The 26,465-nt window shown below is 39.6% G+C and overlaps 1 protein-coding gene across 5 annotated transcripts in view; it reads right to left on the bottom strand.

Annotated features, from left to right (window-relative positions):
* Positions 1-17,694, bottom strand: part of LRRC58 (leucine rich repeat containing 58) — a 106,422-nt gene extending 88,728 nt beyond the window's left edge. For all 5 annotated transcript variants that reach the window (XM_042998905.1, XM_042998907.1, XM_042998906.1 and 2 more), the window contains exons 1-3: positions 17,132-17,694; positions 2,010-2,138; positions 1,084-1,361 (exon numbers count right to left, since the gene is read on the bottom strand). In XM_042998905.1, the coding sequence (XP_042854839.1) occupies positions 1,084-1,361; positions 2,010-2,138; positions 17,132-17,631 (907 nt within the window). In that variant the 5' untranslated portion in view covers positions 17,632-17,694. The remainder of the gene's footprint in view (positions 1-1,083; positions 1,362-2,009; positions 2,139-17,131) is intronic.
* Positions 17,695-26,465: the final 8,771 nt, after the last annotated feature.

A 26,465-nucleotide genomic window follows, 5' to 3' on the forward strand; every position in this document is an offset into this window, starting at 1 on the left:
TACTGTTTTGTCTCCAATTTTGCTCTCTCCAACTGAAAACTTTCCTATCCTCAATTTTACCATATCAAAATTCAACTCATACTTCAAGAATCATCTCATCTTTTCCAGACCCAATTAAATATACTCTCTCCCTCCACTGATTTCCAATAGTACTCTGATTTCCTATTTTACTCTGCCTTACAGTCTACCATTTCTTTAATTCTCTCCAAATATTCTAAACTCAAGAAATTTTGAGCCAGGGATTTACAAGAATATATAAGTCCAGGGTACATTCCAAAACTGGCACATTCAGCCCATTCTCCTACATCCTGAATCATGTTCTATGAAGGTACCTGATACTCAGAACAGTGGGTCTACGAAAATGTCCTTCAAATAAATATGAAAGGTGGCTACACATTTTGGAGACTCTTTTTAAACTGTTAGGACTATTGGGGCACCTGAGTGGCTCAGTGAGTTAAGTGTCTAACTCTTGGGTTTCAGCTCAGGTCATGATCTCACGGTTTGTGAGTTTGAGTCCCACATCAGGCTCTGTGCTGACTGTGCAGAGCCTGCCTGGGATTCTCATTCTCCTTCTCTCTCTGCCTCTCCCCTGTTCACGCTCTCTCTCAAAATAAAGAAATAAACCTTAAATAATCTTACATTTCCACAGGTTCTTAATCTACAGGTTTCAAAGCGGTTTCACTAATGATCTCACTTGATTTTCACGCAAACTTAAACTGTCAGGACTGTTTAATGCTTCTTTTGTGTTTCCTCTCATTTTACTGTCTTACTCTACTATCCTATGACAGTTCAAAGACATGCTGAGACTTTCTGGGTATTTTCCTTCTGTATGAATTGTAAAAACAAACAAACAAACAAACAAGCAAAAAAGCAAAACCAATGAAAAACAAAAAGGAAGGAAGGAAGGAAGGGGGAGATGGGAGAAATGTCTTCTTTTTGGTAAAAGGGTGAAAGGATGAGGGAAACAGAAACAGATTAAATGCCTTTCTCTGAAATAAGACAAGTAATTAAAAACATTTCGATCATCAATATAAAAAAAAAAAAGCTCAAGGAACAGGAAACATATATACTGAATGAACTTACCTCCACACTTTGGGTTTGGGCAATTGCTGGCTAAACTCAAGTATCTAAGAAGATTCCCAGGAAGATCGAAGGGAGTGTAGGAAATATTTCGAATTTTAATGGTCCGTGCAGCTAATTCCAGGAGAGTTGGAGGGTCATAGGTTAAATCTCTAACAAAACGAACAACCAATGGATTTCCTCGCAAACTCAATTCTTCCAAATGAATAAGATTGAGGATCTCTCGAGGCAGGTATGTCAGCAAGTTATTGTGAAGACTGAGGGAACGAAGTGAATGCAACCTACAATGAAGGTAGTATAAAAATCAATGGCAGGGAGCAAGCTAACTACCAAGAGAGTTAAGCGAAGAGCTTGATTTCCCCAAGAGAATGAGCCATTAAGGTCAATGAAGTAAAATAAAAAGGAACTGAAACTAGAGGGCAGACTTGTAAATATCATGAAATGACATTTGCCCATGGAATCTTAGAGAGTGTAGAATTAGTATTCTGATGTGCCAGGCTGATACAAATGCTAGATTTAAAGATTTTTTTTTTTAGTATGCCTTATCATTCAGATACCTACAAAGATTTAAAATGCAACAGAAAGCAAGTTCTTTCACATTATTTCATCAGAACAGGAATGCTTCATATCAAATATAAAATCAATTAAAATTCCATAAACCCTGGAGAAATCTATGCCAAATTACTCTATTTCTGATTAGAGAAAACTGGCTAACCAAATATTTTGAGGAATAAACCAGGGCATTTAAAAGTAGTATTAAAAATAAGCAACTCAACTCACAGCAAACTCAAAACTATAATTCTCATGTATCATTTACTTTGAGAATGTCTAATTCTCTTTTACATATAAAATACGTGGGATGAATACTTAGGACAAAAATTCCTAAGCCTGGATCTCTATGTGTACTTAGATTGCCTGAAACTACTCACTGTGAAAGCTGAGGAGGCACACTTTGAATTTTGTTGTCACATAATACCAAGTAACTTAGAGAAGGCAGATTTGCTAATTCTGGTGGGATTTCTTTGATGAAGTTTCCTCCGAGATATAAACACTCTAAACTGTAAAAACAAATAAAAACAAACGTAAACAAACAAAAACTGGACAAGAAATTCCAATGTCTTTATTACAACAAACATATTTATTTATTAATTCAGCAAATGTTTTACTTAGGGATGTGCTAAGTGCTATATGGTCTCTAGAGAAATAAAGCAACCTTCAAGGAGCTTATATGACAGGTAAGCAGGTAAGACATGCCATCGTTAGACAATATTATAATTAAACACAAAACAAGGACATAAATAAGAATAACATGATTAAAATACCAAAGTAAGCAGAACAGTCCATAAATAATAGAGAAGTTTTAAAAGTAGAGAAGAAAAGGACACAGTAGTAGGGACTGAGACAGGTTTTGCAAAAGTGTTATGACTTTGGCTGGACTTTAGCCCATGCAAATGCAGGAAAGAAAATACTTTAGGTTGGAGGGGAGAGCTTTTTTGGGACAACAAACACATCTTTTAACACAGAAGAAGAGAATTCATATTGAAGAACCCAGAGAGAAGGCTGAAGGAAAGCCAGATTACATGAAGCCCAAATTCTGTGATGGTAGGCTTGGATTTGATGCACTGTGAGGCAATGGGAAAGCTACTAACCTTTTTCTGAAGACAGTGGAAAAACATGGCTGAACTCTACATTTCTTCTTTGTTCTTACTATTGCAAATGCATTCTTCAGGAACTATCTAAATAAATTATGTAAAACTGACCACTATCATGAAATTAAAGTTCCAGACAGTCACCTTATTTTCCATCAAGTTAACAATATTTCAGACATAAAATATATTGCACCAAAACGTACTGCTACTTTTTGTGGTGATGATTGTAGAAAGGCTCTCTCCAAAAGATTTCGGCAGGGAGTGGCAGAATCATTTCTTACAATGTATATAAATATAATTAAAATGTATACATACAGATCTTTTTCATTACTGTTTTGTCTTCCTGTTAAATCTGTTAACTCAGTAGACACTAGCATTCTTTAAGACACCTTTAAGTGTGTCTTAAAGAGAAAATACCTACTATACCCAAACTTCCAGGGTAAGAATTCCCTGGGGTATTTTTAAAGCTACAAAATCGAAGCCCCGTCCAAATTTAATCAGAGTTCCAGGGTAAGATTTTAGGAAATCAGGTTAAAAGGGAAATGTTAAAAGGTAAAGCCAAGTTACTCTGCAGAGCTACAGCTAATTACAAATCCACAATTAGCATTTAAGGGCACTTCTTACCACGTAAACCTGCCAACACTTATTATCATCATCTCCCTTAATTTTTTGTTATTATTTGTATGAAAAATGACACAATTCTGTTCTTTAAATTTGCAGTTCTCTAGTTACTAGTGAATTTTGTACGTTTTGGCCATTTGTGTATCTTTAGAGAACTGCCTGTTCATATCCTTTACCCATTTTTATCATAGGTTATATGGCTTTCTCTTATTAATTTGTTGGGAGCTTTGTTGTTAAATATATGTTCTGCATAACCTTGTTTCTCTGTGGCCTAGAGCATGGTCTATTTTTGTTCATATTTTACACATGTACAATGAATGTGTAGCTACTAGGATTGAGCTTATTAACTGCAATTCAAATTTTTACAGTTATCTCTCATTATTTGGCCTTCTTGTTCTGCTGCTTAGTCTTCTACCAGAACCATAGTTTTCCTTCTTCCCTTTATAATTACCAAGTTTTGTTCTTTCCCTCTGAAAATACAGGAGCTATAATACAGATAAATCCTTGTTAAACTGTTCCTTAACTCACATGAAGCATTTCTCTTTTTCCCTTTTAATCCATTTTGCCTTAAAATTTCTTTTCATTATTGGGGCGCCTGGGTGGCTCGGTCGGTTAAGCGTCTGACTTCAGCTCAGGTCATGATCTCACAGACCGTGAGTTCGAGCCCCACGTCGGGCTCTGGGCTGATGGCTCAGAGCCTGGAGCCTGCTTCCGATTCTGTGTCTCCCTCTCTGTCTGCCCCTCCCCCGTTCATGCTCTGTCTCTGTCTCAAAAAAAAAAAAAAAAAAAAAAAAAATTTCTTTTCATTATCAATACTGTCTTCTTTTGTTAGTATTTATTTCACTTAATCCACCATTCACCAGAATAAGAAGTTAGACCAATTACTTATTCTCGTTATGCCTCCGTTTCTTCTTCTTCAAAATAGAGTAATATATAATATAAAGTACCTAGTTAACACATATGAACTGGGCACCTACCATGTGCCAGGCACTATTCCAAGGAATATGGTACAAATAAGACCAAGTTCTTGACCTTACAATCTAGTGATAGAAAATAAATCAGAGAACACATATAGATTATGACAGATATGTTTAAGTGTTATAAAGAAAAAGGGAGGTAATCAGATGGTGATTAAAGTGAAATTCTAGACAGGGTGCTCAGGAAAGTTTCTGTTAGATGACATGTGAATGGAGATCTGAATAGAATAAATGAGTACAAATCCCTGAGGCTGAAAAATGCTTGGTGTGTTGCCAGTGTGGGTACATCAGTGTAGTAGAAGTGGGAGAGTAGTGGTCAGAGGTCAGACAGATAGCCTGGGAAGGCCAGATCAGAGGGACCTTTGGGCCTCAGTAAGGATTTTATCCTATGTAGGAAGGGTTTTGAACAAAGGCTAATTGTCTAACTTAACTTACACTTTAGAAAGACCACTTGGCTACTGTGTGAAAAGTAGCATGGTAAGTGGTGGGGAGAGGGGAGTATGATGGGAGGAGAGGAAGCAGGATGAACAGTCTGGAGCCTAATGCAGTAGCACAGATGCAAAATGGTAGAGATTTACTTGATACATCTTTTTCTATCTTGTTACTTTTAACTCATTGGGTTATTTCAAGTGAACTCTTTACAAACATACACAACTTGATTGTTGATATATTTAGACTTGTGTTTTCTAATACCACAGTATATCTCAATATCTTTTGTTCATTTGTTGTGTTTCAATCACGTCCAGAGACAGGTCTAGCAAGAAGTTGCTATGACTGATGTCAGAGAGGTTGCTGCCTGCGTTCTCCTCTAGGATTTTTATGGTTTCCTGGCTCACATTTAGGTCTTTCATCCATTTTGAATTTAGTTTTGTGTACAGTGTGAGAAAGTAGTCCAGTTTCATTTTTCTGCATGTCGCTGTCCAGTTTTCCCAACAGCATTTGTTAAAGAGACTTTTTTCCACTGGATATTCTTTCCTGCTTCGTCGAAGATTAGTTGACCATATAGTTGTGGGCCCATTTCTGGGTTTTCTATCTGTTCCATTGATCTATGTACCTGTTTTTGTGCCAGTACCATACTGCCTTAATGACAATAGTTTTATAATTTAGCCTGGAATCTGAAATCAGGATGCCTTCATTTTTTTTCTTTTTCAGTATTGCTTTGGCTATTCAGGGTCTTTTGTGGTTCCATACAAACTTTAGGATTGTTCTAGCTCTGTGAAAAATGCAGGTGGGGATTTTGATGGGGATTGCCTTAAATATGTAGATTGCTGTGGGTAGTATAGACATTTTAACAATGCTTGTTCTTTCAACCCATGAGCATGGAATGCTTTTCTATTTCCTTGTGTTTTCTTCAATTTCTTTCGTAAGTGTTCTATAGTTTCCAGAGAACACATATTTTACCTCTATGGTTAGGTTTATTCCTAGGTATCTCATGGTTTTTGGTTAAACTGCAAATGAGATCAATTCCTTGATCTTTTTCTGTTGCTTCATTATTGGTGTATAGAAATGCAACACATTTCTGTATGTTGATTTTATATCCTACAACTTTCTGAATTCATATATTAGTTCTAGCAATTTTTTGGTGTCTTTAAGGTTTTCTACACAGCATATCATGTCGTCTGCAAATAGTGGAAGTTTGACTTCTTCCTTACTGATTTGGATGCCTTTTATTTCTTTTTGTTGTCTGATTGCCGAGACTGAAATTTTCAGTACTATGTTAAATAGTGGACATCCTTGCCTTGTTCCTGACCATAGCTGAAAGGCTCTCAGTTTTTCCCCACTGAGGATGATATTAGCTGTGGGTTTTTCGCATGTGGCCTTTATGATCTTGAGGTATGTTCCATCAAACCCTACCAGTTGAGGGTTTTTATCAAGAATGGATGCTGTATTTTGTCAAATGCTTTTTCTGCATCTATCAAGAGGATCATATGGTTCTTACTCTTTCTTTTATAAATGTGGTGTATCACTGATTGATTTGAGAACACTGAACCACCCCAGCAGCCCAGAAATAAATCCCACTTGATTGTGGTGAATAAGTATTTTAATGTACTGTTGGATTCGATTTGCCAGTATCTTATTGAAAATTTTTGCATCCATGTTCATCAGGGATACTGGCTTGTAATTCCCCTTTTTAGTAGGGTCTTTGCTTGTTTTGGAATCAAGGTAATGCTGGCCTCGTAGAATGAGTCTGGAAGTTTTCCTTCCATTTCTATTTTTTTGGAACGGTTTGAGAAGAGTAAGTATTAACTCTTCTTTCAATGTCTAGTAGAATTCTCCTGGGAAGCCATTTGGCCCTTGACTCATGTTTGTTGGGAGATTTTTGATTACTGTTTTAATTTCTTTGTTGGTTATGGGTCTATTCATATTTTCTATTTCTTCCTGTTTCAGTTTTGGTAGTTTGCACGTTTCTTGGAATTTATCCATTTCTTCCAGATTATCCAGTTTGTTGGCAAATAATTTTTCATAATATTCTCTCACAATTGTCTGTATTTCTGAGTTGTTGGTTGTGATCTCTCACCTTTCACTTGTGACTTTATTTATTTGGGTCCTTTCTCTTTTCTATTTGATAAGTCTGGCTAGGGGTTTATCAATTTTATTAATTCTTTCAAAGAACCAGCACTTAGTTTTGGTAATCTGTTCTACTGGGTTTTTTGGTTTCTTCTATCATTATTATTATTTTTTAAAGTAGGCTCCATGCCCAGTGTGGAGCCCCATGTGGGGCTCAAACTCAGGACCCTGAGATCAAGACCTGAACTGAGATCAAGAGCTGGATGCTCAACCAACTGAGTCACCCAGGCACCCATTTTTTTTTATTTTTGTTTGTTTCGTATCATTTATTTCTATTCTAGTATTTATTATTTCCCTTCTTCTGTTGCCTTTAGGCTTTATTTGCTTTTCCTTTTGGAGCTCCATTAGGTGTATGGTTAGGTTGTATATTTGAGACCTTTCTTGCTTCTTGAGATAAGCCTGAATTGCAATATACTTCCCTCTTAGGACCACCATCACTGCATCCCAAACATTTTGGACTACTGTGTTTTCATTTTCATTTGCCTCCATATACTTTTTAATTTCTTCTTTAATTTCCTAGTTAGCCCAGGAAATAGGTTAGCCCTATTCTTTAATAGGATGTTTTTTTAACCTCCATGTATTTGTGGTCTTTCCAAATTTTTCCTTATGGCTGACTTCAAGTTTCATGGTGTTGTGGTCTAAAAATATGTGTGGTATGATCTCGATCTTTTTGTATTTGTTGAGGCATGATTTGTGACTCAGTATGGAGCTATTCTGTAGAAAATTTTGTGTGCACTTGAAAAGAACATGCATTCTGCTGCTTTAGGATGGAATGTCCTGAATATACCTGTTAAGGCCATCTGGTCCAGTATGTAATTCAAAACTATTGTTTCCTTATCAATTTTCTGCTTAGATGATCTGTCCATTCCTGTAAGTGCTGTGTATTACTATCAGTGAGTTTCTTTATGGTTGTTAGTAACTGATTTATGTATTTGGGTGTTTTCAATTTGGGGGCATAAATATTTACAATTGTTTGATCTTCTTGTTGGATAGACCTTTTAATTATGATATAATGCCCTTCTTCCTATCTTGTTACAGTCTTTGTTCTAAAATATAGTTCATCTAAGTATGGCTACTCCGGCTTCCTTTTCATGTCCATTAGCAGGATAGATGGTTCTCCACCCCCTCACTTTCAATCTGGAGGTGTCTTTATGTCTAAAATGAATCTTTTGTAGGCAATATGTAGATCAGTCTTATGGATTTAATCTATTCTGATACCCTGTGTCTTTTGATTGGAGAATTTAGTCCATTTACATTCATATTGATTATTGAAAGATATGAATTTAGTGCCACTGTGTTACCTATAGAGTTGGTGTTTTGGAGATGGTCTCTGTTCCTTTCTAGTCTTTGTTGCTTTTGGTCTTTCTTTCCCACTCAAAGAGTTCCCTTTAATATTTCTTGCAGGGCTGGTTAAGTGGTCACAAACTCCTTTTGTTTTTGTTTGTGTGGGAAAATCTTTATCTCTCCTTCTATTCTGAATGACTGCCTTGCTGGATAAAGTATTCTTGGCTGCATATTTTCCCCATTCAGCTTTTTAAATATATTATGCCACTCCCTTCTGGCCTGCCAGGTTTCTGTGGAGAGATCTGCTAACTTGATTTGTCTTCCTTTGTAGGTTAGGAACTGCTTTTTCCCTTGCTGCTTGCAGGATTCTTTCCTTAATCTCTTTATCTTGCAAATTTTACCATGATATGTCTTAGTGTTGGCTGGATTTTGTTGATTTTGATGAGAGTTCTCTGTGCCTCTTGGATTTGGATGTCTGATTCCCGAGATTAGGGTAGTTTTCAACTGTAATTTGCTCAAATAAACTTTCTGACCTTTTTCCTCTCCCTTCAGCTTCTGGGACTCCTAAGGTACAAATGCTATTTCATTTTAATAAGTTGCTACGTTCCTTAAGTCTACCTTCATGCTCCATTACCTTTGTTTCCCTCTTCTTTTCAGCTTCACTATTTCCCATTAATTTTATCTCTTGTATCACTAATTCACTCCTCTACTCTGTCCATCCTCATTGTTATGGCCTCCATTTGGGTTTGCAACTTGGTTATAGCATTTTTAATTTTGGCCTGACTAGATTTTCGTTCTTTTATCTCTGTAGTAAGGGATTCTCTAGTCTTCTATGCTCTTTTCAAGCCCAGCTAGAACGCTTATAATTGTTTTAAATTCTAGTTCAGACATCTTATCCCTGGCCATCATTTCTTCCTGTTCTTTTTTGGGGATGAATTCCTCTGTCTTGTCATTTTGGAGGGGAGAAAAACAAAACAAAAAAAATAAAATAAAATTAAAATTAAAAGATTCTTTCTCCACTTGGTGGTGCTGTTTAGCTCACTGTGGTCCATCAGTGCTGGTGGGCTAGGAGTGAAAATGGCTTCACCCTGCTCTCTAGTCTCTGGAGTGGGAAGTTTGCACCCTTGCAGATGTGCAATCACCCCTCCTGTGTCCCTGGCTTCTGTCAGATCCCCACCTCCACCTGGCTGTGTCTGAGCTGTCCACCTGCCAGGTGGTGCAGCTTTCCTCGGTTTTCTCTCAGGCATGGCTGTGTTTGAACCCCACACTTCAGAGGCCCCCACAGCCTGCTGTGATCCTCTGGGGGAGGGTTTCACTGTATTGTGGCCGGTGCTGTCTTGTCCCAGGAAATGGTCACTTGACTCGCGCAGAAGCAGTGGCTCAGAGTTTATATCATAACACACTGTCAGAGCCAGGGTTTGCAGTCCTCAGCCAGTGTCTTTGTTCCTACACTGGTGAATGGAGCAGCTCTACAGTGCCTGCCAGGTCTTTTGCCCCCTGAGAGGCCGTATCACTTCTACCAAATGCACTCCAAGCAGGGGAACTGCTTCTCCCCATGTGACCCAGGGGATTCTCAGATCATGCTGCCTGCTTCCTTGCAGAAGCACCACCAGGTGTTAACCTTCAAAACGTTAGACTCTGTACTCTGCTCACTGGGATCATGGATTCCTCTCCACAGCAGCACCCATGGCTCTTTTCTCCCACAAATCAACTTCTGCAGTTCCTACCTTCCACAGGCGTTTTTGTTTGTTTGTAGACATGCAGCTTTGATCTCTAAGACTTCTGATTTCTTGGGTATTCAGAATTATTTGATTATTTCGATATTCATGTAGCTGTTTGGGGGAGGAGGCAAGCTTAGGGTTACCCTACTCCTCTGCCGTTTTAACCCTCTTCTTATAATTCTGAATTTTATTAAAATTAGTTCCCACTTATACCTAAAAATAGGTTGGGCCCAGATAAGCTTGTTTTCAACCTGTGAGGTATAAGCCTTTGCTAGTAAACAGCTTGCTATTTCTTTTAAAGTCCATTTTTCTTGGAGTATATATTTTACGAGTCCTTTCAGCAAGGACCCATGGTCTTAATTTTTGAGTCCTTTGTCTCTGTTTTTATCTCTTTCCTTCACTGTTGAATAACAGCTTGGCTGGGCATAAAACTCTAGGTTGACAGTTACTTTTCCTTAGCACTAGGAAGCTATTATTTCATTATCTTACTACACCCGTATTACTACTATTGTTTCTTTGTAGGTAATCAGTTTTTTTTCTCATTAGGAGCTGTTAGTGTCTTTTTTCTGTATTCTCATTGTTCTAAAGTTTTACTATGGTGTTTCAAGATATCAGTTTAGAGCACTCTTTCTTTAATTGTGGAAAATTTCAGCTACTATTGCTTTAAACACTGCCTTTCCTATATTCTCTTTCTAGAATTTCTACTAAACAGCAGTTTGAATGTAGGAATCAATTTTCCATGAAAGAAACATTTTTTTCATACTTTCCATTTCTTTATCTTTTTGTGCTGCATTCCAGGAGAATGCCTCAGTAAGATCTTTTAGCTTACCGATTCATTCATCAGCTGACTTCAATCCACCTTTCAGCACACTTAGTTCACAATTACATTTTTTCATTTCTAGGGATTCTAACTGGGGTTTTCATAATTGTCGGTTTTTTAATCTTCTTATTCTTGTTTCATTGTTGAAGTTCCTGCCTTTACCTCTCTGAAGTTAGAAAACATACTTATTTTAAAGTCCTTTAGTGAGTACCTTATTATATGTATCTTCCCAGGTATAATTTCTTTCATTTGTTGAATTTCTTATCTAGTCCATAATCTCAGCCATCCTTAATAATATGGTGATTTAAAAAGCCAGCCCGAATCTGAAGTTTTGTCATTTTATTTATTTATTAAAAAAAAAAAATTTTTTTTAATGTTTATTTCTGAGGCAGAGAGAGACAGAGCATGAATGGGGGAGGGTCAGAGAAAGAGGGAGACACAGATTCAGAAGCAGGCTCCAGGCTCCAGGCTCTGAGCTGGCAGCACAGAGCCCAATGCGGGGCTCGAACTCACAAACCATGAGATCATGACCTGAGCCGAAGTCGGTCGCTCAACCACTGAGCCACCCAGGCACCCCTAAGTTTTGTCATTTTAAACATACATTGATACTTTTTTCCTATTTTTGACTATGCAAATTTTTCCAAGATTGTATTTCTCCCTTTTGATTTATAATGCTTAGTAAAAGTAGCAGACAACTTTAATTTTGATATGTTATTTTTTCTCTTTCAAAGATCATCTTGTAGCAACAATCAACTGTTTGCATAGAAGACTGAATTCTCCTGCACATAAGTGTTTAGGCACTGGTAAAAAAGGTTTCTGGGCAGGATTTTTGATCCTACTACATATGGTATAATTTAATGCTTAGTTACTCAGAAATCTCTTTTTCAGTGAGGGGAGCTACTAGAATAGAATAAAATAGAGTAGAATAGAATAGAACATTTGGGGCCCAAATCACTGAAATTATCCTGGAAAAGGGACTGTTTTAATTAGAAGACTACCTGGGAAAAAATTTAGCAATCCTGGGAGTCCTTTCATAAAGAATTCAATAGTTAAATAACAATTTGCAATATAATCTAATGATGAAGAAAAGAAAAGGAGGTGAAGAAAGGGAAGAGTGAATCTGAGAGCAAACTTAAATATTCCTTCCTATTTGTTTAAGTCAAGAACTAAGAGAAATTAGTATCTGGTTGTCAGTTATGACTCCATGTCTCCTTTAATCAATGCTTTGGAGTGAGTGGGGAGGTACACAGACAGAAAGGATACCAAACCTTAGTAGTTACTTGACATTGGCAGAAAGTATCTCCATCTTCTAAAATATAAAAAGCCCACTATTTCAAAATCATATAAATTCTCTTTTGCAACTGATGGGTACCATTAATCAGAGTACACAGCCAGCATATTAAATTTACACTCTCAGGCTTATTTTCTCACTTTGAAGCTCAATTTCCAAAGGTCTAGAGACTTGAAGCCTTCATGATTTGTGGGAATTTCTAAAACACACTGTTTCCAAACATGCTTCTGAAAGGAGAAAAGAAACTATTGTTGAATTTAAATCAAAACTGTAGTGTTTACAAGTTCCTGTGGTGTGTATTTGTCAACATTGCACTTCTGTTCATCAGGCTTGGAACAATTTTATTTTTTAGTATTTGATGAATATTGAAAACAGAAAACTCATTCACAGAATTTACAGAATTCTTCCTTTCTTTTCTGTTTCGCATTAACAGACCAACCTTAAATTTGTTTCTTGGAAAGTATTTTGCTTTTCCAATCATTAGGGATACTGAAATGGGTGTCTTTTCTCTAGCAAGGGCCCATGACCTACTGAAAAAAATACATGAGAGTCCCTTAGTGCCAGTAACTTTAACCACAGGTACAAGTAGAAAACGTTTTGCTTCTCCACCCAAATAAAAATGACATTAAGAATATAAAAAATATATTGGGGCACCTGGGTGGCTCAGTCGGTTGAGTGTCCGACTTCAGCTCAGGTCAATCTTGCAGTCTGCGAGTCCAAGCCTCATGGTCAAGCTCTGTGCTGACAGATCAGACCTGGAGCCTGCTTTGGATTCTGTGTCTCCCTCTCTCTCTGCCCCTCCCCCCACTCATGCTGTGTGTCTCTCTGTCTCTCAAAAATGAACAAATGTTAAAAAGAAAAAAAAATAACAAAAATATAAATTAGTTCTACATTATGGTTGGTTACAGGGAGATGGAATTATAGTGAGACAGTTTTGAACAAAAAGGCAGAAAACCGGAAGAGAAACACAGACAGATTAAGAACCAGGGGCACCTGGGTGGCTCAGTTCGTTAAGCATCCAACTTCAGCTCAGGTCATGATCTCATGGCTCTTGAGTTCGAGCCCCATGTCGGGCTCTGAGCTGACAGCTCAGGGCCTGGAGGTTGCTTTGGATTCTGTGTCTCCCCCCTCTCTCCATCCCTCCCCCCACTCACGCTGTCTCTCTCTCTCTCTCTCTCTCTCAAAAATAAACATTTTTTAAAAATTAAAAAAAAAAGTTGGGGCCCCTGGGTGGCTCAGTTGGTTAAGCATCCGACTTTGGCTCAGGTCATGATCTCGCGGTCTGTGAGTTCGAGCCCCGCGTCGGGCTCTGTGCTGACAGCTCAGAGCCTGGAGCCTGTTTCAGATTCTGTGTCTCCCTCTCTCTCTGACCCTCTCCCGTTCATGCTGTCTCTGTCTCAAAAAAAATAAATAAATAAATAAACGTTAAAAAAAAATTAAAAAAAGGGGCGTCTGGGTGGCGCAGTCGGTTGAGCGTCCGACTTCAGCCAGGTCACAATCTCGCGGTCCGTGAGTTCGAGCCCCGCGTCAGGCTCTGGGCTGATGGCTCTGAGCCTGGAGCCTGTTTCCGATTCTGTGTCTCCCTCTCTCTCTGCCCCTCCCCCGTTCATGCTCTGTCTCTCTCTGTCCCAAAAATAAATAAAAAACGTTGAAAAAAAAAATTTTTTTTTTAAAAATTAAAAAAAAAAGAAAGATAAGAACCATACATTTGTGGATAAAGAAAGTAGTTTTCTTGAGGTGGCATCCTTATACTGCATCATTTTCAAATACTATCACTCACGACAGGCTTTATTTTAAAATACATGAACCACATAAATCTCATCGTCACTAGCTGGTTTCAACTAAGTGACTGATACTAAATCTCACTGTCCTCATCTGATCAAATAAAAAGGGGTAGGGTGCCTGGGTGGCTCAGTTGGTTGAGCATCTGACTCTTGGTTTCGGCTCAGGTTATGATATCGTGGTTTCATGGGTTCAACCCCTGGATGGGGCTCTGCACTGGCAGCATGGAGCCTGCTTGTGATCTCTTTCTCTCTCTCTCTGCCCTCCCCTACTTGTGCTCTCTCTCTCTCTCTCTCTCAAAATAAATAAATAAACTTTAAAAAATAAAAATAAACAGGTGCCTGGGTGGCTCAGTCAGTTGGGCATCCGACTTCAGGTCAGGTCACGATCCCATGGTTTGTGGGTTCGAGCCCAGTGTCAGACTCTGTGCTGACAGCTCGAAGCCTGGATCCTGCTTCAGATTCTGTGTCCCCCTCTCTCTCTCTGCCCCTACCCTGATTGATCTCTCTCAAAAATAAATAAAAACATTAAAAAAAATTAAAAAATTTAAAAAAAAATAATAAAAAGAGGTGAATCAGGACATTGCCCAGGTTGTTTCTACTTCTAAGACTATATTTCTACATGACCTTTTTAGCCTACACTCAACTAGAATTTAAATTTGGAGCATGGCCTAAACCTTTACTGATTCTGATTAGTAAAGAGAAATAGAGCATACAACTGAAAAATGATAACACAGACAAAAAAGATCCTACACACAACTGAGCCAAAGGTACAATGACCATAAAGCACAGTTTATTAGCCCAGAAAACCAGGTCAACCAGGCAAACAGTTTTGACCAATCCTCCTGATTACATATGCAATAGAAGTCAGAAGGATTAGGTGTTAGCCCTACTCTGTCACTGTGGAAAATTCTTGAGGTTGGAGTCAGAGATCCCTCAGATCAAATCCAATTCCACCACTCATTAGTTTTGGGTTCTTATAACTTAACCTCTCAGAGCCTCAGTTTCTTCCTCTCATCTCATAGAGGTATTGTGAGAATTAAAAAGCATATTTAGAGCCCCTACTACAGAGCCTACAGCATTATAAGTACTCAATAAATATGATTTTTGCCTACCTTTCCCCCAATGTGATAGAAGTAATAATTGGTTTTTTAGTATATCAAGAAGACTTAAGTGAGATGGTTGGAACTATGGAACTTCAAAATTATGAGGAAACCAAGAACTGTCAATTTTATGTATAAATCTCTTTCCAACACTTCTACTTCTTACTAGCTCTCCTAGCATCATCAACATGTAAGCTATCATCATCTCTCATTCTCCTAGAATGACCTCCTTCTAACCAGCCCTCAAAGTCTCTTATCTTATCCACCCTCTCCCCACTCCATTGCTGTGCAGCATCAAGACAGACGTGCTTAAAACTCTCTCATGTGGGGGCACCTGAGTGGCTCAGTCAGTTGGGCATCTGACTCTTGATTTCGGCTCAGGTCATGATCTCAGGGATGTGGGAATGAGCCCTATACTGGGCTCTGCACTGACAGCATAGAGCCTGCTTGGGATTCTCTATTCTGTCTCTCCCTCTCTCTCTCTGCTCCTCCCCTGCTTGCATTTGCTGTCTCTCAAAATAAATAAATAAACTAAAAAACAAACAAACCAAAACCAAAAAACCAAAAGCAAAAAACCTCTCTCCTGTGTACTCAGAATAAAATCCAAACTTTACCATGGCCTGAAGATCCAACATGGCCTGGGAATGGTCCAAGTTCACATTTGCCACTTTCCCTTTTGGCCACTTTCTCACTATGCTCTAGTACAATGTCCTCCTTTCAAAATGTTGGCCTTCAGTCCCTCTTGCCTTCAGGCTTTTACATGCACTATTCCTTTTACCTGGACTGATCCCACCCCACCCTCTCCTAGTTAATTCTTATTCTTCCTTCAAAAGCTCAATTCAGATTACTTCCTCAAGAACCAAACTAAGTCATGTCCCTCTGTTATTTCAACACACTCCATTTGTCTTCATAGAACTTATAACAACTGTAATTAAATAATGAGGTTTACACGTTAGTTGTTTAATGTCTCCTGTTAGTGTGTTAGCTCCATGAGAATAGGATCATGTCCACCTTTGTATCCCCAGTACCTAGGACAGTGCCTAATACATGGCAAGTACTTCATAAATATCTGTTGATGAGTCAAGAAGGGACATCTTGTCCAAATGCCTTATTTTGCAGATTCGGAAGCTGTGGTCAGGATATGTTAAGTGACCTGCCTAAGGCTGGGACACCAAGAGTTCTTATTCTCAGGCTAATGTTCTTTTCACTATTTAACTCTTTCTAGCTCTAATATTCTGTTATCTTAGAAAACTCAAAACAAGATGTGAAAATATTCTACAGCTGACGGATACTTTTTTTTCCACTTTGGACAATACACTTCCTTTTGCTCTTTTTCTCACACCCTTGCAGAGCACTTTTAGGAGACTTTTGCTATCCTATTTCCTCTGCTTCCTCCTTCCATTTAATTCAACATTTATTTACTAAATAATGTAGTGCATGAGGCGGACCTGTGAACAAAGAATTACAATCAATAAGGTAAATGCAATGGCAGGATGAATGAGGTACAAAAGGACAGTTTAGTCAATAACTAATTGTTCAGGAAGCAGTAGAGGAAGAAAATAGATAACCCTGGAGATAGGTTCTGAAGGATGAATAGGAGCTTGGCAGGTGCAGGCAACATTCCAGGCAAAGGGAACTGCACATGTACAGAGGCACTGCATCCATTCAACACATATTTAGTAAGTGTCCATAAGGTGCTGGTAAACTGCACGGCTCACTTCTTTTCACAAGTAGCAGTGCTAGTATTGCGACAGAGAAAGGAAAGTAGAGAAAGGATAGGAGTGCTAGTGTTGCTACAGAGAAACGATACAGAGCAGTGGAAAGCAAGGGTTTGGTCAGAGTATCTTGTTTGTCATGCTAAACGGCATAAACTTTGATCTATAAGTATGGAAAAACACCAGACAGAGCAAGGAAATGACAACCTCAGATTTACATTTGTGTGAGTACCTACTCAGTTCGGATCACTCCCCCGGAACCAAGAAAAAAGAAAAACTGCTTCCAAAATCAGCTTGGGGCAAACACAATTCCAAACGCTGTCACACACAACGATCTTATTTATTCACGTACAAACTCGCTGAGATGGCCGGGCAGTGCTCACTGCCCAAGAATTAAGGAGCGGGCCTGGAAGAAGACGGTTACGTGACAACTGTACGACGCCAAGACCAGGCCTAGCGCTCCGGGGCTCCCGGACACCGCCCCAGGCTCCCCGACTCTTGGGGGGCACGGCCCAGCTCACCTCTGCAAGTTCTCGATCTCGGCCGGGATGTTCTGCAGTTGGTTGCCGCCCAGGCTGAGGGTCTGCAGCGCGCGCAGCTCCAGCAACGAGGCGGGCACCTCCTGGAAGCAGTTCCCGCTGAGGTTGAGCATCTGGAGGCTGCGGCAGAGCGGCGACTGGGCCAGGCCCTTGGGCAGCGCGCCGGGCCCTCCGAGCCGGTTGTTTTTGGCCAGCAGCGTGCGCAGGCTGCTCAGCGCCAGCAGCTCAGGCCCGAGCGCGGTCAACGCGTTGCCGCTCACGTCCAACAGCTGGAGGTGTGGAAAGCCGCTGCCCAGCGCCCGCGGCAGCGACACCAGACGGTTATGAGGCAGCAGCAGCCGGAGCAGCGCCTCCCTGGCGCCGCGCCGCTCCTCGCCCCGCGCCTCCAGCTCCAACTCCAGCGTCTCGGGGGACACGTTGAGGCGGGACATGTTCAGTTCAGCCTCCCCCGCAGCGACCACCGCCGCTCCGGCCTCCTCCATCGCGGCCGCCGCGGGGCGCGTGGCCCCGGAACCGAAGGGCGCCGCGCGCGACCCACAGGCCGGGAGCTCCGCCGCGCCCCGGAACCTGAACCGAGGGCTGCGTCGGAAGTGGCGCGAGCTGGCGCTAACCCCGCGCGCCCCCGCCGGGTCACGCGACGCTAGGCGGCGGGGTGCGCGCGCCGTTCGGGGGCTGGGCTGCTTTTCACGCGGCGCGCAGCGCGGAGATAGGGCGCGGGCGTGGGGGCAGGGGCCGAGTGGCTGCCAGGTAGAGCCTTGAACCTCGGAGGGTTTATAGTCCCTGAGGTCCCAATGACCTGTCCCCAGAGTGAGGGACTGCCTCAGTAAACAGACCTAGGACTGTTTGCTTTTCTGGCCTCGAGGGTTCGCGCGTCATGGTGCACCGCCCCCTTGGTTCCCAGGTTAGGAGTGGGCCCTCTACGCTGCAGGATTCAGTGAGAACACAGGAATTTAGTGATGAGTCATCTTCAGTACAGCAATCCCAGGAATTTAGAGGCCGGGGATTAACCAAGCTGACTTCAAAATGCAAAGACAGCTGGACTAGAAAATCAGAACCCCTGGATCCTTCCTCCGGTTCTCTTATTAAATAAGCTGTGTGTCCTTGGACAAGGGATTTCATTTCCGTTTCTCCATCCATAAAGTATTGATAATACTTGCTCTGTTTACCCTACAGGATTCATTTCTTTTTTAAGCATGATAAAAATAAGGTATATCAAGTAATGGTGTTTCTATTTTTTAGCTACAGAAGCTTTTCCGTGGTTTTTAAGTTGTAGTGGCTAGAAATGAATCTGGGAGCCAAGGGGGTTTGTTAATTTCGGATAGCTAAAATTAACTGATTAGTTTAAGAACCAAGCATTGAGACTTTACTGCAGGTTAAAACTGCAATTAACTGGCAAAATCCTGACGCTGGCTTTGATTTAGTACTTATAATTAACATATTTGCCCTAAACTCAGTCTCCTCTGAAATTACTTTTTATGATTTTGAAAAGTCATGAGTAGAAATGAGAAAAATATCAAGCATTTTTTTTACTAATTGTATAAAATTAGTATATAATCAATGACATTAATTTGCTTTCCTCCTAAAGGAATAAAGTAACTTTTTTCTTGACACTTATTTGTGTGAGAAACTTTATGCCTCTTACTGGCTGCCAAATTTTAATTTCTGGTTGAGTTATAGTGGGAGGATATACTTGGACAGTTTAAACCAGAGATCGAATGTTTTTAAAACCTATAGTGTCCCTGCTTTTGAAACCTGTTTCTAAAGGGTCCTCTTAAAAAATTAGACCTTGTTTTGGATCAAGATCACATACTGGCAGGGCCCTTATATGTGGAAATTGCAATTACTTAATACAGTTTTATGCTTCTAAAAATGTTTATATGTCTGTGATAAAAATTAAGTGACAGGAATGTCATATAAAATGAGAAAAAAACTATTTGTGATTCAGAAATAGTTAAGGTTACAAATCAGTAAAATGAAGGGGGAAAGATGGAGATAGCCTCAATAATAGAGAATGAAGCTGCCTGACAGAAAGTTTTGAAGAAATGTTTCATGTGAGAATCCCCTTCTTGTTCATAATGAGCCCTATCTCAACAACCATGGTTGCATCTCTTTTCCTTGAGGCCAGATAAGTCTAAGCAGCATCCCCCAACAGTATAGTGGGCCTTAAAACTATCCAGGCAGCCTGGAGAGTTCTAAAAACCCCGTGGAAGGTAAAGGAGCATTGGTGGCTTGTTCTCATTCACAGTGATGGGCTGTGTCTTGTGGCTAGCTGAAGGAGATGCCAGAGACGCAGTGGGGGCACTGGAGAGTGTGAAGGGAAAAGGAGACAGCACAGCACAATGCATTATTTAGGGAAAGGGATATGGACTTCAAGGAATTGCGAGAGTACATGGCATATTTGTCCACTTATTAAAACTTAACCCTCAGGCTACTCTTGGGTAAAATTGAGTATATTTCAGGATAGGTCTCCTGATTAGGATTTTTATTGAAAAAAAGAAGGGAAACCAAATGAAGGGCATTTCCTCCTTTGGCCACTCTTTCTAGGTTTCCTGAGGGCAGGAACTCTGTCTACCCCACACTGAGACATAGTATGTGCCTAATAAATAGTGAATAAAATTGGGGCACCTGGGTGGCTCAGTCGGTTGAGCATCCAACTTCGGCTCAGGTCAAAATCTCACAGTCCAGAGTTTGAGCCCCGTGTTGGGCTCTGTGCTGACAGCTCAGAGCCTGGAGCCTGCTTTGGATTCTGTCTCTCTCTCTCTCTCTCTCTCTCTGCCCCTCCCCTGCTCGTGCTCTGTCTCTCTGTGTCTCAAAAATAAATTAAAACATTAAAAAAAATAGTAAATGAAATAAAGCATGAATAGGTTTTGGCATACCTGATTAAGATGGCCTTATTGCCCAAATAACTGCAGAAAAGCCAGGAAATAAGCTGAATGGAGGATCCTTCTGTAAACCATACTAGCTGGGAGGCAACATACTGATGCAGTTAAAGCATGGGCTTTGGCTATTATGAGATATAGGTTTCAGATCTCCCCCCTCTGGAAATCAGATTTCTTTCATTTAATCCTGATTTTGTTACTTAATACCTTTAAGCTTTAATTTCATCTAATTATGAAGAACATTGTCTGTTTCATAGGGTCATTATATGGCTAAATCTAAAGTGCTTACCATAGTAACTAGTTCAAGGTAAATATTCCATGAGTAGTGGCAATTATTAATATTATTAGCATTAATAGTAATAGTATTTATTGTTACAACCATTACTTTCTCACACTTATTTTATCATGATCGAGGTAAAGAGAAAGTTGAGAACAATCTTTACTCGTGATGGCATAATTTACTGCATAAACTGTGGTTTTCTGCCAGGGCCATGCCATGTTTCAGGGATTAAAATTGAGAGGTTGGTCTAAACTCTCCTCATCCCTGAGTCTTGACTCCCAAAATTTATGCTTATTGTCCTGTCCCCTAGTTATATCAAGACATCATGCCTTGTAAACTGGATTTCTACCTTCATTGCAGCTACCTCTGGATTCAGATAGGCGTTCTGAAGCACTGCTTTCATTATTTCAATCCATCCCTCTCCCTCCTCCTCTGACCCCATGTCTCCTCTTTAGTTACCAGATGAAGGTCAGTTGCTTAGCCTGGCATGCAAGGTTTCAAATTATCTCCATTGCTGAATCCCTCTCAGTTTGGCTTATCTACTTTGGCCTGGGATGGTTTAAAGTTCTGCCAAATTCCTACCAACTGTAGTCCAAATCTCAAAAAGCCAGTTTAAGGCAGCATTGAAGGCAGAGGGAGATCCATCGTGAAGAGACAATGGCCTCTATATTTACAGGGGCCCAGAGTGAGTCTGCAGCCAGTTTGGTCATTTAGGGTCTACAGTTCAGTTATTATTAGCAGTTTATTTCTTTTCCTTAGTATATTCTCACTGTAGAATTGATAGATTAAGAGGTTTTCCTGAATATCTTTCCCCAAACCAGTCTTCTTTATTGAAATTTTTTGAAGATTCAAATAACGACGTGACATTTTTTTGGATCTGGAAGTCTTTGGCTAAGCATTTATTAGAGCTATAGAAGCATCCTGATGACTATTCCCATTGAAATCACTCCATTTAGGGTGTTTTCTCTTACTTAGTGAGATATTTACCTTGGCAACTGTTTTGGGAATCTGGGTGGCTATATATCTTTTTAATTTTATGCATTGCTTAGCCTATGTTTCATAATTGGGTTGTTTTACCTTTTCATGGATAGCTAGCCATAGCAACAACTATAAACAAGTTAAAATACTTCTAGTCCCCAATTTATTCATTCTCAAATACTCATGGAGCACCTTTTTTGTGTAAAAAAGTGAACGATACATTGGAAATGTATGGAGATAACTAAAAATAATGGCTAACATTTATTGGTTGTTTTCAAGTGCCAGGCACTGTCCTAGGGGCTTTGTAGTCACTATTTTATTTAATCCCCATACTCATTCTATAAGGTAGATATTATTATCCCTATTTACAAACAAGAAAACTGAGATGTGGTAAAATTAAGTAATTTGCCAACTCACACAGTTATGATGGGGCTGGATAAACAAATAGTGGAATATGACTCCAAAGTTTATGATTTTATCCAAATACAATCACTGCCTTGAAGATACTTATAGTAACAGAGATTAAACATGAACCTATAATAAAACAAATAATTCAGTTTAAAACTGGGCAAAGGATCCGATAGACATTTCTTCAAAGAAGATATACAAATAACTAATAAATATATGAAAAGATGCTCAATATCATTAACAAAAGCAAATCAAAACTACAAAGAGATACTATTCATACCCACGAGGATGGCTAAAACCAAAAAATAATGAGTGTTGGTGAGGATGTAGAGAAATTGGAACCCTCCTACCCTGCTGGTGGAGATCTAATATGGTACAGTTACTTTGGAAACCAGTCTGGTAGTTAGTTCCTCAAAAGTTAAAAAAAAAAAAAAAAAAGAATTACCATATACAACCCAGCAATTCCACTCTTAGGTATAGATCCAAGAGAACTAAAAACATGTTCACACAAAAATTTGTACACAAATGGTCATAGCAGAATTATTCATCAGAGCTAAAAAGTGGAAACAACTCAAAGTTCTATCAACTGATAAATTGACAAATAAAATGTGGTTATCCATACAATGGAATTTTATTTGGCAATACAAATAAATGAAGTACTGATACATGTTACAACATGGATAAATTTTGAAAACATGAGAACACATAAGTGAAAGAAACCAGTCACAAAAGACCTTATAACAGGTCATCCCATTTACATGAAATGTCCAAAATAGGCAAATCTATAGAAACAGAAAATAGATTAGTGGTTGTCAGGGACTGAGGATGGAAGGAATGAGGAGTGGCTGCTTGGCACAGAGTTTCTTTTTGGGGTAATGAAAATGTTCTAAAATTGAGTAAGATGATGGTTGCACAACTTGTGAATGTACTAAAAACCATTGAATTATATATACTTTAAGTAAATGAATTGTATGGTGAATGGACTTTATCTCAATAAAACTATTATAAACCTAAAGTTACTAAAATAGGAAGGATCAGTTGGTAGCTGACATACAGAAGCATAACCAAATACTGTGAAAATTCAGAGTAAAGACACCTTTCCAGGCTGCTGTAATTAAGAAAGCTTTCATTGGATGATGGCATTTTGGTAGAGATGGGATGAGGCATATGGAATTGGATGAAAGGGAAAGAAGAAGGTATTTCTTGAGAAAGAATGATGAAAACAAGAAGCGAATTACAGCCTATGTCTGGGAAATGGTGGAGAGTCTGGTTTGGCTGATGTGCTTTGTGCTGATGGTTACAACAGCCAAGTATTGCTACACTTTGGAGAATAATGGGAGAAGATATTAAAATTGTGACTTTGCCCCACAAATCTAAGATGTGCTGTTATGATACAGTATAAAGGAAGAATAAACTTGAAATGATTAATTGGTCTAGATCATGGTGGGAGAGGTATGAATACCAGGTGAGGAGACCATCTCTGATTCTTTTCTTTCTGGAAGCTCTATATCCCATTTCCTTACTGGCTCACGGAAAGACTTCCAGGCTTGGGGCAGTCTGTGGGAAGTAGCACCTGCAGAAAGAACCTTATATCTGAGTACAAAGTATTCTTCATGGTTTCTCAGTACTGTGGTAGCATCAGGGTGTTCTTCCACTGCATCGGAGTGGAAGTCAAGTGTATGTCAAGCCTCAATCCCTGTAGCATGAGTTAGAGAAGGGACATGAACTGATCACAATTATTTCACTCCATTATGTTCCATTTCACAGTTATTTTATTGAGCATATTATGTAAATAAAAGTCTATGCTAGGTGTTATAAGAGCTTAAACAAACAAAAAAAGACATCACTCAACAGTTCATGTTAACGGATGTAGTTGTAAGTTTATTTTGAAACTTCATAAGTGTTTCCTTCACTCGGCCACTAAAAGTGATTGGAAGAACTGAGAGGTACTGGAGATTCAAAGCAAGAAACTAAGTGCTTCATTCATAGTCAGGTGGGGTGATAGATCTAGGGCGAAGCTGCTTCCGGCACCCATCCCCAGCAGGCGGCCTCCTGCTCCTGTCTTTACCTTCTTGGCCTTGTTCTAACAAGTCTGCTTACAACGAAGTGTTCCTTCAAACTCTGGATTATAGTCTATCTGGGCTGTGTAATGGGTGTAAGGACTAGGGCAACCCAGTTCAGACCCAGACCCAGTAATTCATGTGCTATGGGAGAAAGGCACCCTAATAAAGAGCTGACCCTATAGAACTTGGGGTTAATGGGAAAGGCTTTGAACAGGGGACCCAAATCATACTTACCCCTAAGAGAAAAGGGATACCTCCTGAACCTTCTCTCTCTGTACCACATTATGTGTGTAAGTTCTGTCTGTCCATTTCCTTATTTTTTGAGTTATAATGTATTTATCATAATGTAAATATAAAATATCACTATAGAAAACTCAGAAATATATCTTTTTAGGCGCCTCTCTCTGTGACCCTCCCCCGTTCATGCTATGTCTCTCTCTGTCTCAAAAATAAATAAACGTTAAAAAAAAATTAAAAAAAAAAAAAAGATTAAGATTGTCATTCATAGGCATTTGATATATAGTTGCTATTTGTATGGTGTATCATAGCCTGGAGGATTGTGGCAGATTTTTTTTCTCCTGAATAGATTACAGGAAGAAGAGGAAGCAAGAAAATATGCTGAGAAGATATCATAACCTTACCTTTCTTTCCTTCTCTGAAATAGTAAGGAACAAAAGAACATGTAAAGAAATAATTGTTATACAATGTTATCTAATGCAATGACAAAAGTATATTCAAAATACAAAAGGGGAAATGTTGAACTGGACTGGGATCTGGGAGGGCTTTGAGAAGAAGTGCTTCTAGGGCAGAGTTTTGAATGATAAGTGAGTAGAGGGGGGCAGGTGAGGGTGGTGGTGAGGGGGGACATGCCAGGTGAGGAGGGTCTGGACAGCACCATAACTTCGGCATGGTACTCCTGGTAGACCTTGGAGTGTGGGGAAGTCTTGAGAGATGAGACCAGAGAGAGAGAGAGTGGATCCAGACAATAAGATTGACTTCACCTGTATGTGTAAGGGCTTCTCAAAGGGACTGAGCATGCCCTGAGCCCCCCTTTCTCCCACCTGTTTCAGAGGTGTCCCAGGCTTGTTAATTCCATAAAGTGCAGCCCTGGCTAGACAGTACTATCTCTTGGTTATTTTTCTCTGTTTGGGAAGCATTGCTTCATAACTTCCCAGACATGCCTGCATATCTACTGTTATACCTCCTCTACTGCTAACTCTCTCCCAGCCACATCCAGAAGCTCAGCAGCAGTTGTTTTGGAAGCTGTCACTGACCCTCAAATATCATCCAGGACTGACTTTGATCCAAATGTATTCAAATGTGACTCATCTAGAGAGACAGATTTGCACATTATAGAAATAGAGTTCCAGGTTCATATAGCAAATCCAACAAATAGGTACAGGGTCAGCCTGAGTGAACTTAATTCAATGGGCATCCCACACAGAATGCTGAGGTGTTGGAAACCTGTCTGCTCAAAGTACATGTAGTGGGGGTGCAGCCTGGAGCGGGTATTTATGAGGCCTTCTTCAGACCCAGGAGGTATGGCTAGACTATGCTGGCCCACACTCTTTCTTGGCTGAGACAAAATTTCTGCCTTTCTTTTTGTTCCTTACAGAATGTCTTGCTTTTTGTTGATCGTGAACATATTGCTGCTCGTTCGTGATGCACGTGAGTCACTTTTCAAAAAACCTTTGTGGGTATTTCTGAAACAGTGTTGGGAACAGTGAGGAAAATAGTGATTTGGAGATTTGAGGAAAAACAAGCAAATGATTTAATCTCCCTGAACCTCAGTCTTTTCATTTGTTGGATGGGAATAACAATGTTGTATTTGTTTCACAGGTAATATTGAAGAACAGATGGGAAAATCTAACAGACACATATTGTAAAGCACTGTTTACTTTTTAAATGAGAACCCCTATACCCACCCCCAATTTGGCTTGTCCATTCGAGTCTATATTAGATAATTAAACTTATTCACACCTATGCTTTGAACTTCTCTAACTTAAACAAAAATATCTAGACATTCTTCCCCACTTCAAATAACTCTGACAAGTGTTGATTTCGGGTATAGTATCACAGAATATTTGAGACCAGACCTGTCCTGAAAAATCTGGATAGGTGGTCAGTGCAGGGTTTTTATAATTCTTTTTTCTCAATTCTTCAAAAATGTTGGGATGAACAGTATACATATGTTGAAAATGTTAATGTAACTCAACTAACCAAAAGTATATATGCAAAAAGACTTTATAGAAACACACGTGTCCAAAACCTCCAATATAATTACTGCACAAAATGATCAGACATTTTTATAATTGTCAGACACAGGCCATCTCTCAGGGACCTCCAGCCGTTTTGCCAGTCTCAAAGATGGCAGCAGCTTGAAGGCATCCTTAGGTTCCAGAGATCCACTCAGGAGTTAGTGTAAGGCCTGGTTCATCCAGATTGCATTTACTACCTCTTTTCTTTTGATGCTTGGTTACTGTGTGTGTGTGTGTGTGTGTGTGTGGGGAGGCAGTCCACTCACAGTCAAGAATAACCCAACCAGATAAAGGAAAGAATATGTATATAGGTGAGAAAGAAAAAGGTGTGTTAGTTCTAATAATATAGCAATATTGATAGCCTCATACTGTGTGCTAGGTATATAGTAAGTGCTTCAGACATAGTATCTTTCTACAGCTTTCAAAGTGTTTTTTCACATTATTAGCTGT

This window comes from Panthera tigris, chromosome C2 (genome assembly GCF_018350195.1).
Source record: "Panthera tigris isolate Pti1 chromosome C2, P.tigris_Pti1_mat1.1, whole genome shotgun sequence".
NCBI classification, from domain to species: Eukaryota; Metazoa; Chordata; class Mammalia; order Carnivora; family Felidae; genus Panthera; species Panthera tigris.